This window comes from Lolium rigidum, chromosome 2 (assembly GCF_022539505.1).
Source record: "Lolium rigidum isolate FL_2022 chromosome 2, APGP_CSIRO_Lrig_0.1, whole genome shotgun sequence".
Lineage (NCBI taxonomy): Eukaryota > Viridiplantae > Streptophyta > Magnoliopsida > Poales > Poaceae > Lolium > Lolium rigidum.
Window position 1 is genome coordinate 55,215,058 of NC_061509.1, and position 20,872 is coordinate 55,235,929.

The window sequence follows — 20,872 nt, forward strand, 5'->3', positions numbered from 1 at the left end:
TTTTAGAAAACGGGAACTCAAAAGTGATATTCTATTTCCTTACCATTTTGGGTGAGTGTTTCTGTCTTGAGCACATTCTCTTTTGTTTACTCCATGCATGGTATGTGGCTAATCGATGAGTTATGCATGATTGTGCATGTATCGTGTCCGTGAGTTCCACTGGATTCCGCTAGTAATTCAATTTCACGACTCCACGGTTCTCGTCCACGACTCTCGAATATGGATTCAAAGCTTTGGGCCGACATGAGAAAAATGATGCAGAAGTAATTATTTTCATTCATTTGCGCTCTATATCGATCGGCCTATTTCGTTCATTTCCTAATATCAAGTAACTAATAACTCTCTTGTTCATTTAATTTTCTTTGCCTCGTAGGGTTTGGAGACGGTTCGTAGATGAAAAGGTCGGTGAATTCAAAAAAGAGCTACAATTTAAAAGGCCAGTGAGTGGGACTGGGGATATTCAGCCACCGGGGACCAATCTATGTGGATACTATGTTTGTGAGATGATCCGGAGATACACCTCTGAGCGGGTTCCGTGTGAGAACAATATCAAGAGGAATAACCTTCGGAAGATGCTTAGTCCGAAGCTCGCTTCCGACCACTTCAAGAGGAACTAGCTGGATGGTTCGCGAGGGAAGTCGTCCATCCTAAAGGACAACACTATGTAGAGGACGTAGAACTTCATATGCACTAAATTATGTATGGAAACTTGTTCAAAATTGTATATGGTCATCCGATATTGAATATATATTGTATATTCCTCTTGAATTCTTTTTGGTTCTAATTTCAAATTTGTTTGAAATTGTACATTCATATGCATGTATGTAGTACCGTAGAATATGTGAAACTCCTTCAAAATTAAAATAAAACACAAAAGAAATAAAACAATACAAATTAAAAAGAAAACAGGTTTGGGGGGGGGGGGCTAAAACCCTAAACTTGCCGCGGCCTTTAGTCGCGGTTGGCCAGGAGAACCGCGACTAAAGGTCCTCCGCCCCGACGGACTGCTGGCGGCCACGTGGACGTGCCTTTAGTCGCGGTTCGTAAGAAACCGCGACTAAAGGGGGGGCCTTTAGTCGCGCTTAATTGGTCGCGGTTGCGCAACCGCGACTAATGGCAGTTGCGAACCGCGACCAAAGGCCGTTTTTCTACCAGTGAACCAAGAATGGCTCGCTGGACGTGAATCTAGCGATTAGGCTACCGCGGCAGCCACGGTGGCATGTGGCGGCGGCGGGGTTCGAAGTAGAGGAACCCTAAAAAGAGAGAATTGGAGGTCGGACCTGGTAGAGAAAAACGTTTCAGGCTGGTTGAACGAGCGGAGGGAGAATGCGGGTTAAGTTGACTTACGTGGTGGCACTTTCGGTAAATTCGATCGAAAATTATGGGTAATTACGAAACGGACGAAAATTTTGGAGAGAAACATTACTGCCTTTATTATTAGGTATAGATTAGATAGATAATGGAATATATTTTTATATAATATTTATAAAATATTATATTTGTTGATAGATTCGTCTAAAAGTTTGGTCAAACTTTACTTGGATTGTCTTTTGAAAACAAAACCTTAAGCTTTGAGATGGACTGTATGTGAATATTGTTAGGAATTGAAAGGGTTCGTTAGTCAATATGAGGCTACAATAACTAAAATTTACTTAAATGCATGCAAGGTAAAATCAAAATAGAACACAGATCTTGAATTCATAAACGAGGCTCTTCGCTCGTTGCCAGGTTCTCCAGAGTATTTTCGCATGTTGGGGCCCTAAATTAAAACATTATTACAACAACTTTCTTCTCTAAACTTAAAAGAATTACAACAGTATATATTCTTCACTTATGGTTTAGTGTGTCAGCAGATCAGAGCAAAATGAGCCTTGCTTACGCTTACTGACTCTAGCTTGATACGTAGACGGATCGTGATTCACGAGTGCTAGACTGCTAGTCGCAGTCTGTAATCAACGGCACGGATCAGGTAGCGGGGCACCACAGAGACACTTGTTGTGCGCGAAGGAGTACAAATCGTACCTCGCCGCCGCGCCCACCGGCACCGCGCCGCAGAGCCGGTTGTAGCTGACGTTGAACACCTGCAGGTTAGCGAGGTTGGCCACCACCGCCGGGATGCCGCCGTAGATCATGTTGTGGCTGAGGTCCAGCGAGTCCAGCCGCCTAGTCAGCCGCAGCCCGGACATGTTGAAGCTCAGGGCGTTGCGCGACAGGTCCGCGGAATCCAGCACCGGCTTGTCGTCATCTCCCCGGCCGAACAGCAGCGAGGCGTCGCCTGTCAGCTGGTTCCTTGACAGGTCGATCTGCTCGAAGTTCACGGCGGCGAACTCGGCCGGGATGCCGCCGGACAGGTTATTGTGCGAGAGCGACAGGAAGGCCTGCGGCCCGGCCTTGCTGAGGAGCAGCGGCGGGATGCGGCCGGTGAGGCGGTTGCGGCTGAGATCGACGCTGATGAGGCGCGGGGGCGCGCCGAGGGACGCCGGGATGGCGCCGGTAAGCGCGTTGAAGGAGAGGTCCAGCGACTCGAGCGCTTTGAGCGCGCCCAGGAATGACGGCACGGGGCCCGACACGCCGGTGCGCGAGATGGTGAGCTCCTTGAGGCCGGAGAGCCTGGCGAGGGCCGCCGGGATGGCGCCGGACACACGGGGGAGCTTGAAAAGAAACAGGATCTGGAGGCGGGTGAGCCCGGCGATGGCGTCGCCTGGCACGGCACCGGTGATGCCGTCGTCACGCAAGATGGCGAGGCTGACGACGCGGCCCGTGGTACCCCCGGAGCCGTCGTCGTCCGAACAGTCGATGCCGGGCCAGTGACAACACGGGATGTCGGGCGTCCATGACACGAAGGAGGAGGCGTTGCTGAAGTCAGCCTTGACGGCGAGGAGAGCCGCTTCGTCGCCGCCGTGGCATGCCTTCTTCACGGCGCCGGCAGCGGCGCCGGCGGCGAGGAGCAGCAGGACGGCGAGTATGTGGATTGCGCGCATCCCGTGTTTTGTATTGCTACGATCAAAATGCACGAGCGTGTCGTGCCTGTCTATATACACGAGTTTGGCGCCACTAGATTTGTTCTGGCCGACATGAATAAGCACACCGTTGTTGAATACCGTTCTTTTAGATTGATCTGCTTTACCACGTCTGCCGCATGGTTCTTTTGAGTGCTTCAAGTGTTGGAGGATTTGTACCGGTTTTTTTTCTTTCGAACGGCAACAGCCAGTAGCATAACTATAAACTCGCAAAGTGAGATATAGTTTGAGAAAGGCACTTCTATTTCTATCATGCATCGTTTAATGGCGTGTGGTTGTTTTGAAATTTGTACATGTAAAGTAAAATTCTCTCTTTTGTACATGCAAATGGTACGGTGACTTATACAATCATATATTTAAAATGGTTTCAAGTGTTGAAATAATCATAAAATTAAAACTCGGTTTGAACCTCTGTATTTGTCTTAACAATATCTTCTAAACAAGCCCAAAATAGATTTTTTGGATTTTTTTTTGAAAACCTAAATTTTGAAACACAATGAAACATCATGATAGATTTTGAAACCCGATGAAACTCAACGAAACCGGAGTTGTGGCCACCTTGGTTTTAATGCAACAATTTGGTGTTTCCCTTAACGTTTGAACTCGAAATTCGATGTTGGTTATTTTTTCATCAATACATTTATGGTTTGAACTCCAAGGAAATTTCCAATTATTTTCTAACTACGATGAACGGAGTTTGAAACACAGTGAAACAAACTGTTTCAACAAAACAAATCACCATGTGTCATAATGTAATTTGTGTCTTGGTATGTCACTGTAATTCTTCGGTCTCTAGTGTATGCACATGGAAGTATCATTTCGAGGTACACATGTAGGTACATTACTTGAAAAATACAATTATGTGTGGTTTTGCTACACATGACGCACTATAATAATGGTGCACCACTACTATGTACCAGTGGTGCACCACAAACCTGTACGCCACTACCAGGAACTTAGCAGTGGCCCACCACTTCAAGCAGTGCGCCACTCGTATATCTAGACTAGGTTGGCTGGGGTTGATCCACTTACCAGACACACCTGTGGCTGGTGCGCTACAGGTAAGTGGGGACCAAAATCCTCAACCCATGATCGTCATTTTAGTTTTTAAAAATTAAAATAAAATGTAGAAACATCAAAATTCAAAATCCTTCAAGACATCCATATGTTACATAACTTACATCATCTAGTTGTTAGGAAAATTAAGAAACATGAATTTCAATATATTTTGCAAAATGACTATGTTTTGTTAAAGTGGCTCTAGATTTTACGTATGACATCCGATGAAAAAGTTTTTTAGATAAACATATATCTACAAAAAAAATTATATCTGTTTTCAGCAGCCTACGATCGTTTACTGATTTTTTAGAATCATCAAAATCAAAAGTGAAGAAGGATTTTTCTTAGGTTTTAGGGAAAAAAATATCTTGGTGCGCCACTCCTAAGTTTTCTCTCTTTCGAATTTTGAATCGGTCGGCCATCTACCACACTACCACACATCCCTTATCCACCTCCCTCCTCTGCTCACTCCTCTTCCCCCTCTCTCCGGTCTCGTATCCTTCTCTCCTGCCTCCACTCCAGCAACCATCCCTTCTCCCCGACCTCCTCTCCTCTCCGGCGTCCCTCACTCCTCTCCGGGCTCCTCTCCGGCGGCCCTCCCTCCGCTCTGATGCCCCTCCTTTCTCTCCTCCTTGCTCTCCGGACGATGGCCCATCCCTCATCTCCGGCCGATGGTTACATTAGGAGTATGAACATCACTAGCATACCTATAAACTCCGCAAACTGGGATATAGTTTGAGAAATGCTGTGGACTATGGATGTTGGCTCGTAGGTGGTGGATATGTCGTTATTCTCCGGCTTCGTCGATGGGATGCGGTGGATCTTGGTTCAAGATAACATGGGATGGCCCTGGTCGACGTGCCACAACGACATGTGCCTCGCTGCCTGCAGTGGGTCTGTTCATCGACTCACAACGCCTCCTTAACGATGGTTCTCTCTTGGATCTGACAATGGTGGAGGCTCGGTGACTCTTCTAACGCATGTCTAGGCGGCATTGGAGTTTGGTGGCGGCTGCTGGCTTCGACAAGTGCATGAAACCATATGGATAGTTTTGTATTTTCCTTTCCTTTAGGATTTTTTCTGCAAAGTTTTCAGGACATTTATTTACTCCTGGTCTAGATGGTAGTTTTCACGTTTTTTTAGTCATGTAACTTATTTCTCTATTAATGAAATACTTGGTTCCTCTTAGGGCATCTCCAGCGGCGCGACGCAAATGGACGTTGAGCAACCGTTTGCGTCCTCCTTGAACAAAAATGCGTCTGGCACCCTCTCCAGCGGCACGACGCAAAGTGACCGGGCCGTCCGCAGAGACGCATTGCAGCAGGTTTGCGTCTCTGCGGACGTTGCGCGGACGCGCAAAGTGTCCGCTCGCGTCTCCATCGGGCCCGCCTGGCAGCGAGTCTGCATCGAGGGCAGGGTGCGTACAGCGGGCATGAGGAGGGAAAAACTGTCATTCTTGAAGCTATCATATCTCAAGATTTATGGATTTGGCATTCGTTCTTTGGCATGGACGGTTCCAACAATGACATCAATGTGTTGCACCGATCACCGGTTTTCAACCGGCTCATGCAAGGCAAAGCTCCCCTGGTGAGCTATGAGATCAATGGAAATGTATATGACAAGCCATATTATCTTGCTGATGGCATCTACCCTGACTGGGCCACATTGGTGAAGACTGCCCGTAATCCAAACTCCGAGAAGACGAGGAGGTTTGCCAAGATGCAAGAGGCTTGCAGGAAAGATGTGGAGCGCGGATTTGGTGTGCTCCAAGCTCGGTGGGCAATTGTCCGTCACCCGGCAAGAACATGGTCGCTGAAGATTGCCCTGGAGGTAATCCTTTCTAAGGGCCTTTTTTTGGAATTTGGGTATGAATCCTCAGTACCGAAATTCCCAAATGAGTTCTTACTTCCCAAATGAGTTCTTCTTACTTTGATATGAATATTAGTTTCTTATCATCAGTAGATATATTTGAATAAACATGCAGGGGTTGGACCTTATTCATTATGAGTTGTTCTAATCACCAAACACTTTAACAAGCATGTTGTTCATTTAGTAATACTGACTGATAATTTGTTATATTATTTCTTCCTTGCAAGGCTAAATCAATCAAATTAACTCTACTGAGAAATGGAACAAATGATCCTACTTTCCACAGATCAAACTGTAACTCTATGCCTACTGAACGACATGAGACACCATGTCAGATGATGATGATGCCAGACCCATAGGCTACGATGGACATCTCGATGTTGATGAGAATGCACTTAAGTCGGATGAACCATGTGGGCCTTCTATGAGTACTGGTGCAAGTATCATGGCATATCGCGTGACCGTCGCGAGATGGAACGCCGGTTCAAGAGATTCAGCAATATTGCAAGGATTGTGCACAAGTTCAACAGCGCTAGTGATGGGAGTGCCGAGGCGTCAATGACCATATTTTCAGACATGACCAGGAGGAGGTATCGCGTAGAATTGGTGGACTTAGAAGTAGGCGTCCCTTAAGCCTATCGCGTAGAATTGGACTTAGAAGTAGGCGTCCCTTAAGCCTATCGCGTAGAATTGGACTTAGAAGTAGGCGTCCCTTAAGCCCTTAGTTATGCTTTCGTATGCCAATACATGCCTTATCTAGCAGTACTGTGCGTTTCTTTGTTGCTAAACTCATTCTAGCTTTACTAAAAGCTATGCTTCTATCTGTATGTATATTGGACAAATATATTTCGCTTTGTTGTATGAACTCAGTGAGCTTTAAGAAATCTACGTTTTTCCTCAGTTCCATAAAACAACAAGGGTATAATATGAATTGGATTAGGCAGAAGATAAGATAAAAGACATATTAATCAGGTCAAGTATATTTCGTGAATCTCTGAATGTTTTTTTTTGTTTTGCACTTTCTGAATCTACAAGTTTCATCAAGAGGCTGATATTTCCCTAAGTAAATACATTTTGAGTAAACTTCCACTGTAGTTTATTGATGGAAACGATATGCTTATCGTGCAGATGTGTCTATGGTCTTGGACCTAACAAAGGCGCATCACCCAAATGCCAATTTCCCTGCGATGTCCATGGGATTTCCTGGTGGCAATGGACCAGTCGACCACGAGAACGTCGCCAAGGTCATGAATTTCTACGCAGCATATGGCGCGTGCTTCGAGAGATGCGTGGCTCTGAGCAAGTTCTATGACTCCGAGGGTCCTACCGAGGATCCTGGGAGGACAAATGTGCAGACTGATTTTGAATCAGCGACTCCATTTGCTGACGCAATCAAAGGTAAGTTATTTAACTTTGTGCCGGTGCGAGTGCTCGGAAAGATGGAAAACGACTTGGCGCCTCTATGCAATTGCAGCCCCTAGCGTGGTTAGCTGTGACAACTGTGTAATATGTACCCTCCGGGGTTTTTGTTGCCTGGGGGCCAAGAGCCCAAGACTGCTGAAGAAGCCGATAGTTGGCCGCCAACACGACTCCTGGGTCGCCTAATGATGCTGCTCGAGCTGCCTTGTAATTCCAAGATGTGGAGGCGGGTGTCGGGTCGTACAAAGCTTGGTTGCAAGTCGGGCTCCTGTGATTCGGGGTGTGGGTGTTTGGAAATGGCCGGTTCCTCAATCACCGACTAGGGACCTGCGGGTGGGGATTGGGTGGTGGTTTGTTGCGGCGACTTGGTTGGCCGCCCACATTGCCGGATGACGACTGTTGACAAGACTCAAGAGTATAATCTCCCCTCTGAGTTCTGTCGCTATATTTACTGCTTGATAGCCCTTTTGACGGTGCGTGCAGGCGTTAGTTTGATTTCATCAAGACCTCGTTGAAGAGGTTGTTCGCCGCTACGAGGTTGTCGATTGGAGTCCTGAAGAAGGGGATTCCAACCTACGATGCGCGCACCACGCGAGTCGCTTGATTCGTGGCCTCCCGGTGCTACTACGAGGATCCATGGACAACGTTGGTTGTTGTTGCGCGGCGGGTTCTCATCCTCTTTCTTGCTCTGAAATTTTCAGATCTTCCCTAACTGAGTCCTTGTTCATTAATCTCCGGAATGGATTGGGGTGGAATTTAAACCACCTTAATCCACCTCAACCACCCTTGGATTGCCCCAAACCGAATAAGCCCTGAGCTTGAGCTATGGTGGTGCGAGCCGAACCACGCCGGGTAGGGCAATCAGATACAAGCTTGTATTGTATCCTTTCCCTGAGGAGTCGCTCGCGCATTGGTTTAGAGCGTTGGTAGCGATTCCTGCATTCCCCATTGTCGCGTTTGTGCGCACGCGGGTTTGGGGTAGTAGTAGTTCCCGCGTTTGCGCTCAAGTTTGCCGCTCCTGTCTCTGTCCGTGGCCGTCATTCTATTTTGATCCCTAGGCCTCGCCAAGAATACAGTTGGCGTCTCTTGAGATGGAACCGTCTGATTAGCCGCCGTCCGACAGAGGCAAATTTACGAAGAGATCGTTCCTTCTCCACTGCGGAACGCGCCGTATTAAAAGAATACAAAACGTTTTTAATCCCCAAATTTCTTTTTAACCCAAAACGCAACGTATTTGAGCAAAACTTGTGGCGTAAATACATATTATATGTGCATACTAGTTGAATGCCCGTGCGTTGCCACGGTCTATTAAACTTTTTGCTAGTGCATTTATAGATATGATGCACGTGAAATTCACATGTATAAAAAAGATAGCTACAAAATATTCAGGAAACATTAAGATGTGTTTATTGTAGAGCTACCACATCTCGCCGTTCTACACAATTGTTCTTCCTCCGATCCCATATGATTACATGCAAACAATTGTCAAGCTTTCCTTTCGAAGTATGAGAGCAAGAACTAAGAGCTTTTCCGAGGTGCTTCACCTTAGGGTATCATTGGAATTTCGTGAAGTCATTATGTGACCGCTTTTAGGGAGTTCAATTTATATATAGATATGGAAAGTCACTCCCGAACCTTTAATTACATGTAAAATATACTACTGAATTATATGTCAAAATATATTACTTTTTTAATTCGAAGAACAAAAATATACTACTTAGTTATACACAAATTCTATAAACAAATGATTCAAGATAGTAATCAATTATATGATCAAAATATTGAAAAATAAAATAATTCTTGAAAGATGCATGGTTAAAAAACATTTCGTGATAACTAAAGTTGTACTACAGTTAAACCAAATTGAAAATATGCAAAATGGTAACATCTACTGTCATTTATCGTAATCCATGCTTTTTTGAGTGAATTTTTTGAGAAAAATATTTCTACCATCAAAGTTATGACATAGGTCTAAACCGTTTCTTTTGTAAACAAGACAAAATACCTGCCATTTTCATTAACGGAGAAAAATGGTTAGTTTATTAGCGTCAAATCTGCCAAAAAACGGTACAAACAACCTCACCGACTGTTATGGAGCATGATAGTCGAGAGGGCACACTCAGCCATCTGGCTACCCATAGAAGTTGCACACACATCATTAAGGCAAGGACCGTCGCCGACGTTGCCCACCAGCGCCATCATCATCATTTTACATTGACTCCGACATCTCTGAAGAAGCAATCACCAAGGAAGATGTCACCGTAGCAGAACACTGAAGTTCAAGCCAGCCTAAGCCAAACAGTTGACTCCTCGTGCAGAGACTTGCAACTCCGACTGCAATGACAAGCTCCCGAGAGGAGATGCGCACGACCCGCTCCCACCAGGTCATCCTTGTAGGCCATTTTACGCCCCTCAAATGAAGATGATTGAAAAGATAGCATCTCCGACTTCACAGCAAGTGAAGAACAACCCAAAGAAACTCAGACACGTCAAAACAAGCCGACTAACAAGGTCTTACCACAACCGGACCATCGCTCATCGTCGTCACGAGTGCCATGCAAGCCACCACGGGAAACCCACTCATCGCTGCCCGGGCACCTGCCAATCGCGATGTTGTGCATGTTCGCCCCAAGAAAAGCATGAACGAGGCAGATGATCTTCAAGACGACGCCGAAAGAGGGCAACTACGTGGAGCCGCCGCCATCTGACTCCTCGCCAGGGTCCTAGATTTTACCCAAAGAACATGGCCTGGGATCATGTGTGTCGGAGAGCTACACGGCGGCACCTCCACAGAGGACCACGACGTCCACGGAAGCCCCCAACACCGTCCGACAAGGCCAGCGTAGTCGGCATCGCCGGCCCGCGGATCCAGTGTCCCGTGCACCTCTAGAGCAGCACCAGCACCACTGCAGTGGTAGAGCCACCACAATCCTCGTTGCCACAAAAGAAAGCCAACGAGCCAGAACCGAGCACCAGTTCGGACGACTTTCCCACCGCGTCACAGTCTCGCAGAGCAGCTGAGAGCCTCCAAGGAACCTAGGAGGCAGGGGCGCCACCCGGCCCCAGCTGGTCGAGATGTTGTCCGAAGCTTGCTGTCGTAGCCCAAATCCTTGACCCAACTACAGCCATGGCCCCAGCCTCCACCGCGACGGGTCCCCCGCGCCATAGGGTGTCGCGAACCTCCACCAGACGCCATCAGCCACCGCAACGGGTCCCCCGCACCATAGGGTGTCACAAACCTCCATCGGACGCCATCAGCCACTGCACCGGGTCCCCTATGTCATAGGGTGTCACGAACCTCCCCCTGACGCCATCAGCCACCGCACCTCCGGAAGCCGAATTAAAGGCCGCGACAAACTGAAGATCCGAGCCTCCCCTACCAAAGTTGTTGCACGCATGAGGAAGAAAGCTCATCCACCACCGTCCACCGGCAAGGCTTAGGTTGGCTCCTCCGTAGTTGGATTGGCAAAAATACACTACAAGGTGTGGCCAAACATGGTAGCCAGGAGCAGCAGCCCGCAATAGAAGTCCTACACTCCTACCGCTCACCGCGGCCTGGTGCAGTGTTCTGCGACCGCAAGCGTCAGTTCCCTTGCGCAGCTCCACCGCTACCCTTGCATGTCCAACGGAATTACATATAAGGAGGTCGAGGTCGCCTTCCATGGCGACGTGTAGGAACACACGGCGGCGCCGTCTCTCGTTTTCACGTGCGTCCGCCATGATGGTATCAACGCCTATAATATAGGAGTAATAATCCTCACAGAACGCAATCCCAAATGAAAAACAAAGGAGGGAAAATTTGCTACAGGACACTATTATTTTCTCGCATTAGCTGAAACACACCGCTCGATTATGTCTTTGCCAGGTACCATTATAATTTTGTGGCACATTTGCTAGAACACACCACCTGGCCGAAAACCGAAAGTTTTGCCCTTTGTCTTCAAAACCAGTCATCCCACGCAAAAGTGCAAAACTTTTTCGTTTTTAGTTAGATGGTGTGTTCTGGCAAATGTGTCACAAAATTGTAATGGTATCTGGCAAAGACACAATCGGACGGTGTGTTTGAACAAATGTCAAAAAATAACGGTGTCCTGTAGCAAACATACATACCTGATGAACCAGGGGAAGCATGAGATCAAGCGCATGACCTTTGTCGAATTTGTGCCTTCTGCCGCCGTCCTTCTAATCCCAGCTCGCGGGAGAGCAAGGGAACAACGAGGGCTTTGGTTTAGTAATTGCAAGAGCTAGATTGTCAATCCATGATTGCTTTCCAACAAATAACCTTGGAAGTCAGGATCCCTCACAATCCGTAATTGCTTTCCTAACAAAATAACCCCTAATTGAGGCTTTCATGGGAGGAGAGGGCCACGGAACTACATGATCTTATCAAACGGTGCACGTTGGTTAGATGTTGAGCGGAGTAAATCTGTGTATGCGATTCTGTGACTGATTGTTTTCCATAGAATGCGATCCCATTCCTTGGCCCCTCTAATTGCTCGCTTGATTAACTATATATGGAAAATCCCGTGACTGATTGCTTCTATTGTCGTATTTTTGGGAAGTATATAACGGATGGCTGGATAAAAACGGGAGACGTTTTATAAGATTAGACGGCTTACATATCTCCAATCTTTGACATCAAATATTTTTGATGACGTACGAACTGCAATATAATAGTCGATGTCAAAGATCCAAAGCATCCGGACCGTCTAATCGTATTAAACATCTTCCGCTTGATATCCAGCCATACATGATGACAACCTTTCACTTTCCAAATATATGACGACAGGAGCAAGGGCATGAGCAATCACATGATGAATATATGGAAATCAATCATGACGGTAAAGCAATCTGTGCATGCAATCCCGTCTGCTCCCTATGTTCCTTCCGCGAACACGTTCCCACCCGCAAATCAAGTCAATCAATCCCCACATCGCCGCCCTTCATGGCCGCTGCACCTGCACCTTGCCATAGACCCCACGTCCCCATCATCCGGACCTCGACGGGAGAGCTCGCACCACGGCTTGTCTTCCACCACCGCGTCCACTTCTCTCCTAGGCATCCGGATCTCACAAATGCCACTCTTGCTGCTGTCGCCAAGCCCACTCCCTGCCTCCCCCACCGGAGGAGGTTGACGATTTCGACGTGGACTCTGGGACATCAGATATAGAGTCGTCGTTCTCCTCTGGCGTCATCGTCTTCCTCCCACGACCTGCCGCCTCAGCCTTGTCCTCCATCACCATTATTTTCCCGCGTTGTCGCTTCTATGTTTCTGCCGCGATTTCCTCCCATCGAGTGACAACCAAGCTCCTATCATAAAGCCTCCCGTCAAGGTGACAGTCTGCTCTGCACTGATCCACCTCGATATCTTCCGTTTTCCGGCTCTAGATTCTGCAGATTCATTCACATGTTTGCACTTTTTACAGTTCAGTCAGGTGCCATGGGGAGCGGGGAGAAAGAGATGAATTACAGTAGGAGAGCAAGATTTCCAAGCAAGGGGACTATGGGCAATGGGGCGACCGAAGGGGCGCGGTGTACTAGGGCGCATCAAGGGCCCTGAGGAACTGCTCGGAAAGCTCGACGAAATACGGGACTAGATCTCTCTATGGTATGTCTCGATGGTATCTTGATGCATGATTTGGATTATGTTGTCCTGCTAAGCATCACGTGCAGTTGTATGCCTCGAAGATCAAATTTATCTTGCTTTCACTATTGTTCAGGCATGAAGGATGCTGCTGATTTGTGATTTCAACGGCAGTGAGCTATCTATTGTGGTTAGTTTTGAAATTCCTCCCTGCATCGATATGCCAAAACAGTGAGACGTGCACATCGGAAGAAAACGCTACCATCGCATATTCCTCTGAATTTACAGCTTAATGCATCACTATGCAGAGCAAATAGAACGGGCCACTATGGTCTAGCTAGGGAGTTCATGCATCTTCACTATAAGGAACATTCGTATAAGAAAGAGATGCTTAGTGTTGGTTGATTTAGTGAAGTAGATGTGGATAGTAAAGGTTTTTAAACTTCCATACTTATCCTAGCCTTTTTTAGCTGAATAATTATTCTAGCAATTTGTCTCGGGTTATTGATTAATTCCAATCTGCTAATGCATACACTTTCAGCCCCTCACAAGCTATAAATTAGCACAAAGTTTGATCATAAGAAATTTGTAACCTCATCAGTTTCCAATGTGGTGTGACAAGATGTTTGAAATCTTGCTGTTTTCTATGGTAATGTGTGTAAGATTGACGACAACTAAGTCAAGTTAATATTATCGATAGAAACATGCATTGTGTCTCTTAGGTTTTCTAGGAAATGGTGTTATGCCTCACGAAATAGATGGAGAACTTCTAGGACAACTTGACTGAAACAATTCTACCTTATTATGTATGTACTTGACCATAACCTGATTATGTAGTATATATTTTTAAGTTTGGACACCAATCACTTATATAATAGTAAAATGCAGGAATACATTAGAAGACATTCTAATGGTGATATGCTACATGATGTATTGATTAGGTATAGGTGCTGTGCACGCCCAGCTTGTGTATGCATCTGGCATGTATGTGTATACACATGTTTTATTCCTAGATGGAGTGTCCATACATTCTAATGAAGCCCTCTATGGAGATGAAAAATTGGATAATGGGTAGATGGACAAAGATAACCAGAATGACCACAAGGTGGAAAAAAAAACTCTATCTTGTACCATGCCTATTTTGAAATTTCCATGCAAAAATGTCCCTTCTCTTCTATGATTACTTTAACCTTTGCCTTATATTGGAAGAATGAAAGCCACAGTTGTGATTTCAATTATTTATTAGTCATGTCATGTTCTTGCAGACCTACTATACAATGTTCTTTCTTGGGGTCTTTCACAAATTTATGGTGCTTTTATTGGATCAATACAGTGGCTCATCGTATGGATGGTACATGTTTCAGTTCAATACAGTGGCTCATATACCATGTCCGATGAATACAAGGTATATGTTCCAATTCAATGCTATGTTTTCTTATGATGCTCAACTTATAAAATTTGTTTGTGTTATTAGCATGAGCATGAGACAGCCATGGTCAGGAAAATGAATTATATAATTTTAACCTTAATTTTATATTACCTTCTGTCCTTTCATGTGTTTAATTTCAGCCTCATATGTTTCACTATCCTGTACCCATACTTAGAATGAAAAATTACTAATATTTGATGAAATTGGACAATATTTGGATTCACTAAAACTATATAAAATTTATCTCGTGGAAACAAGTATGTTCCATTTCCATAGAAAAATAATCAATTTCGTACAAGAGAGAGATCATTTGTATTCATAATCATGTTAATATTGTTGCATCCCTCGTTTAAAAAAAAGTTAATATTGTTGCATCTCGCTTGGAAGCTTAATTTCACAAGAATCTATTTTATATAATTACACTATTTCTATACTTTCCTAATTATAGATAACTATTTCATACTCATTCCATATTTTATAATGTTACTAAGGATGACTACACTTTTTTTTTGAATTTTTCTATATAATTATTTTGTGAAGTCAAGCAATAATGTTAGTGCAACATAGACATGAAACATCCATAGTTTAATTACGAAGCTTCACTGTGATCTGGTTTTGGCTGTTTAATTACGAAGCTTCACTGTGATTTGTTTTTAGCTGAGAGACTCCATGGAGGAGCCATTGGTAAAATAGATAAACAAGAATATGAAAAATAAAATAGTGATTTTTTGTCCGATAAAAGTACTCAAATGATACCTAATTTTGTCTTTTATCGGGAAGGCAACATAATGGTAGTGCCCGTAAGCTAAGGTTCATTAATTTCGAAGTGATCCCTGGTTGAACATGCACTATCAACTTTGATACCTTTAAATTTACCTCCCTTTGTTATGAAAACTGCAACAGAAACCCCTCAACGGTTGTTTTGATTCTGTTTTTAAACATGATAGACGATGATGTTGATGTTGCAGCATACGATTTTCCTCAAGCTTGTTGTGCTTATATTGTTGATCGTACATTATATGTGGTGCTTGAGACAAAAACTCAAGAAACCTAAGGCACTCTGTTAGTTTTTGATTTTTACCGGAAAACATGTAACCAAAGTGAAGTTTTACATTTCTTTTTCTTCTATGGTCAAAGGAAGACGTCATGGTTTGGAGCAACGAACCCATGGTGAAAGGAAGAAAATACAAGTTTGTCGTAATGCCCTTGGAGCTAGAGTGTAGCCGCAGAATAAAATAATTCTTTCAACTCATACCCATATGTGCAAATTTTTCATGGTTGTGTTTGGTCTATAGCTATGAGAAAAAATACCGAGTTGTTGATTTATATGCATTGTTGACCAATGAATATTTTTAGCAAAAAAAAAAGAACTTTATTGTTTTTTAGTAATATTTGACTCTCTTCGTATACATGTAAAATTTTATGTTTATATGCACAGTGATGAAATTCGACAAGCCGTAGCAACGCACGGGCATTCAACTAGTAAAGATGTATTGAGTAGTTATTTTCTAAGAAAAAACCAGCATATTGATGCTCAGGAGTCACGAGCCACAAGCATGTGGTGGTGGATATGACATAGGCACCTTCCTCGTTTTCTTACCATGGGGTTGTGGTTATCATGGGCGCATCATCGGCCTATGATATCCAAGTATACAGTATTGCAGTTAGGTGTCAAGTGGGATCCTATCTAAGTTCCACTTGTACTGTATTTTTGCCATTTCTAATATAAATATTGACACCAAAATTTAAATTAGAAAATTCAAAATACACTAAAAATGAAATCTTGGTGGGATCCCACCTTGATATTTACCAAGAGTCCCCCCCCCCCTCAATATCTTTTGTTGCTCATGGAGGCTAGCTATCCAAAATTGCACGTGCCCTATTACTAACCTTATCATGGCATGCCAGAACTTGGGGATGACAATACAATTCACTGAATAGCAGAGAACGAGCCAGGTGACAGCAGGGACGATGGGTCGCCGGTGGCACGCATCACGCCGACAAGGATAATGAAATTAGAAGATATAATTGCAAAAAACCAACACAATTCACGACACTATGATAAAAAATCGCCGGTTTTTAATTTTCCGTAAATAACCACTAGTTTTAGATGACACCATTGCAGGAAGCATTGATTCGGTAATAAAAGCAGGTTAATACAATTTCTAACCGATGGGACCCACTTTGATTGATGGAGTGGCATAAAATAAAATCTTAAACCGCTTGGTGAGCTGTTAAAGTAGTGTGAACCAACTAGTAGACGTGGGGCCTGCATGTCATATTTATCTTCCTCCGTTCACCTCTCCCGACCCATTCCGTCGCCGTCAAATTCGGGCCAACATCGGAAAACTTTGGCCACTTCTCGCGCTGTTGAGCCCTACCTCCAACACGAACACCTCTTCCTCCATCGATGGCCCGAAATCGTTGAATCGTTGCCCCTGGACAAACCCTAGCCACGCTAGATCCCGACAGACAATAGTACATGGTTGCTCCCTCCAGCTTTATCCGACCCTCCTACTCCTTCCCCGGGTCTGTCTAGTAGTTCTCCTCCATGCCGGCTCTAGGCCGTCTTCCATGGCCACCCATGGCCACAGATGGAGGAATGCTGCACCAGCCGTGGTGGTGGCTCTCGTTGCCGACGCTGTGGAACTACACTAACCATGGGCGTCCAAGCAGCTGAAGCCAGCGCTGGAGGTGCCTGCGACACGAATATGGGAGAGTGTCTCGCTCCTCAGCTGCTCTGTTGCCGCCGACCTCCTTGACCGACATGGGTGGTCGGAGACAACCTCCCTGAGACCTTGACCTCGACCCGAGTGGAGCAAGCGGCAACATTGGCCCCCGCCTTGTCCGTCGAGTCTTGCAGATGTGGAACAACCTAATGTGGAGGCCGTTGACATGGATTAATTCGTCGTGGGATCAGGTTGGGAACATCATCGGCTCAGGCGGGCTAAGCAAGTGCTCTATGCTGCCCGGTGGGAGCATGGGCCGGTGCATCAACAACGAATCCGGCGCGCAAGAGAAGACCACTCTCACGCGCGGACGCGCATGGCTACGGTTAGTCAATGCCACAGGAGAACGTATCCAATGAAACCGCCCAACTCGTGCACCTGCTGAACCCATGGCACATGAACCTTCAGATTGGAAAGTGAGGTTCAGGATCCATCCATGAGGTGTCCAGCTGTTACATTTGCAAGACGGACCTTCTAGTTTCTTTGAATTGAGCGAACCAACCTCCCCAACCTAGTTCGTTTCTCTCTCTTTATTCCTTTCCTGTACCTCTCGCCCACCGGGATTGAAGCTATTTCCTGTACCACTGCTACATCGCGGCGAGCTAGGGTTAAGAAAGCTTCGGAGGATCGCGTCTCTTTATCACTCTCCCACTCTCTTGTACTTGCTCTCGTTGACATTGAAGCCTGGTGCGCAGCATCCAAATCCGACCAGCTCACCGGCGGCGCCCTCCACGATTGGATGCTAGGACATCCAATCAGTTAGCAACGGCGTGCTGTAGATCCAGGAACAGCGGACGGAAATTGGCCACAGATCAGTTGTCCTAGGTATTAATTCTTCTATTATTCATGTGTATGGTCTCATCTGGTTCTTCGGATTCGTCATTTTCCCCCATTGTTTCGGATATTGAACAGTACGAGCACCAAATCGATGTATGCGATGCAGCTATATTGTTAAATCATTTCCTTGTGTAAATTGATATAATCGGAACCAATCCATGTCACTGTATATGCACTGTCATTTATGCACTTGGAGTCTTCCCGTAAAAAGGGCGATGAGTTTTCTGTGTATTCCAGTATAGCATATAAAATGTTTATTTGTGATCCATAGGTTGTTAAAAAGGAGATACTGTGTACTGAGCTTAGAAGCAATTATTTTATGATACTTATTAGCTCAATTATCAAGCTTGAGCTTTTCAACCGACAGAAAAGTAAATTACATGAAGTTTCTGCCCAAGTACATGAGCCGATACAAGAAGCAGAGCTTCTCAATTTTCTCAGGTACAATGTCCAAACAGAAGCTCAATCAATCAATTACATGACTCTTTTGCAAAAATCGGCAATGAGCAATCAGGTAACAAGTGCATGAGCTGATACAACCGCACAATGTCAAGTTTCTATGTACAATACATAGTTCAAAACATAAGCTCAATCAAACAAAAATAGACATTAAAGATAACTCATGCCTTCATATACACAGGCTTAATCTTCTTCTTTTTATGCTGAGATACACATGATAGGATCAGTTACAACACACGGTCACTAAAATGCTTACTCTACAGATATCCATACATCTCTGGCGTTACTCCTATTACACTGTTCCATAATTTTCCGAAATTCAGGCATGGGTCGTGTCAGATGTAATCACTTCACTGATGCAATACTGCATAAATTTTTCCTGAAGATAAGACAAATATATCAAAGTCAGAAAAGCAACCATTCTAGTCACACAGAACTTGGTCTTTAGATCTCAGTAATGAAAAAGTTTGGTAATCCATGGCAGACCAGTATATTGTATCATATGGTCAGCCAAGAGCCATGTGTAGTACGTACTGCTCACTTGCTCAACTCCTAGACAAACGTAGTTTACATTACATCCTAGAAATTGGAAAATTCAATCAGCATGACAACTGCTCTGTTCACTCGGCATTAAACAACACATGACTGGACATTAAAAAAATACACTATTTTACGCAAGATGTTGCAAAAAGTTTCAAGGAGCTGAAATAAACTATTTGGCCCCACTTGATAGCTCTGCATTTTGAAGTATTCTGCAAATATTTCAGTTTCTAAAAATACTGCAGTTCAAAATAATCCGAGTTGTTTGGCTCTGACTAATACCGCAGTTTTAAAAACTATAGCATTCATAAAACTGTAGTATTTTTTAGTATTAAAAAACAGGCCTGACCCTGGTTTTTTCTAAACTGGGAAAAGATAAAATCATCGCGTCACGCATCCTCTAAGCTCAGAGGCTCAGAGTCAATAGCCCTTGCAGGGATTCTTAAACTCATCCAAGTGCATCTTGTTACATGAGCAGGTAGAACCACACATACATGTTGTTAAACTGGGAGAGAAGAAAAGAAGGTGCAATATACCGGTAATAGCAGCAGCAAGCAAATCGCCTACTTTTTCTTTATATTCAACTAGGAGTAACTCGCCCATTTGATCTCCTCTAGCTAGCTGCATGTAAGTCGGTTTCTAAAGTCCTACTCCCTCCGGTCCTTTTTAATTGACTCAAATTTAGTATAAAGTTGTACTAAATTCGAGTCAATTAAAAGAGACTAGAGGGAGTATCTGTCAATAATTGATTATTCATGTGCCAAAATTAGGTTAGCCTGTAATTGTCAAACGCCTCTGCGGTTTCCCAAAAACTGACTTGGTTTTCAAATAAATGAGCTGACAAACACAACTTCCAAACAACAGCAAAGGGCTCAACTGCTTTCACATGCTAAATGGGACAACAATGACATGGTTATATTTCTGTCACTGGTTCTTTCTTCCTAATGCTTGCCATTGGTTGCCTGGCACACGAACTACAACCGCATCTGGTCCTTGCAAAATTGCTTTCCGAAAAGCTACTTCTTTAACCTAGTGTTCCAGCAACGGGAATAGGTAAGATGACTAACATAGTAACAAGCGGCTAACAGATTTCGTGCTCCTCCTATTCAACCAAATCCCCAATGTCATGATTGAAAGGAATTGGGGAAATTTCCAAAATGGGAGAACTAAATATGAAGACATGGATAATCCAACAATAGAAAATTACCCTGGATACGTGAGCTGCAAAAATAAACAACTCATTTGCCGTGGTAGCGGCGACGTCCCGGAGTTGCGCTCGCAGCCAGCCAGCCGCTGGCCGCAAAGACGATTTCGCTAGACGCGGCCATTTTTAGATGGGGGGAGGGGCCTGCGCTGGTGCTTCAACAACGCCTGCCATAGGTACAGGAAAGATGGGGAAGGTCGAGTGGCACGGCGGAGGGGGAGGGAGGCGGCGGAGCAAATTTTGCTAACCCTAGCTCTCATCCCGTGTGGTACAGGAGAGGCCACAAGGAAAGAGACGATGGGATTGAGGAAGGGCTGTTCACTCGATTGTATAACTCTACGAGGTCCAAGTTGTAAAATGTACCACCGGCCCAGCTTCTTGTTAGATCAGGTCCCTCACTTTCCAATCTGACGGTTCATGTGCCATGGGTTCAGCAGGTGCACGAGTTGGGCGGTTTCACTGGATACGTTCTCAATGCCACAGGTGGTGGAAAAAAGAAATAGAAAGTAATAATTAAATCGTAGTGTCTAATGGTTGACTGGCATTGACCTTTAATCTAGCACCACATCAGAACTGGCCGTGGACCCAACTAGACCACTAGGATGGCTAGTCTCTGCAACAGTGTCATCTAAAACTGGCGTCTATTTTCAAAAAGAAAAATTGATGTTCTTTTTTGTCACAATATCAAACGTGATGGTTTTTTTGCAATTTTATCATGCAAGG

At 44.7% G+C, this 20,872-nt stretch overlaps 1 protein-coding gene and 1 long non-coding RNA gene across 2 annotated transcripts; both read right to left on the bottom strand.

Moving 5' to 3' along the window:
* Positions 1-1,668: 1,668 nt before the first annotated feature.
* Positions 1,669-2,981, bottom strand: LOC124686495 (polygalacturonase inhibitor-like). Its single transcript, XM_047220427.1, has one exon. The coding sequence runs from the start codon at positions 2,979-2,981 to the stop codon at positions 1,953-1,955; it is 1,029 nt and encodes a 342-aa protein (XP_047076383.1). The 3' UTR covers positions 1,669-1,952.
* Positions 2,982-18,534: 15,553 nt separating this feature from the next.
* LOC124686496 lies at positions 18,535-20,422 on the bottom strand. Its single transcript, XR_006997843.1, has 2 exons — positions 20,153-20,422; positions 18,535-18,784 (listed from the first exon to the last, which is right to left on the bottom strand). It is a non-coding gene; the product is annotated as an uncharacterized LOC124686496 (long non-coding RNA).
* Positions 20,423-20,872: the final 450 nt, after the last annotated feature.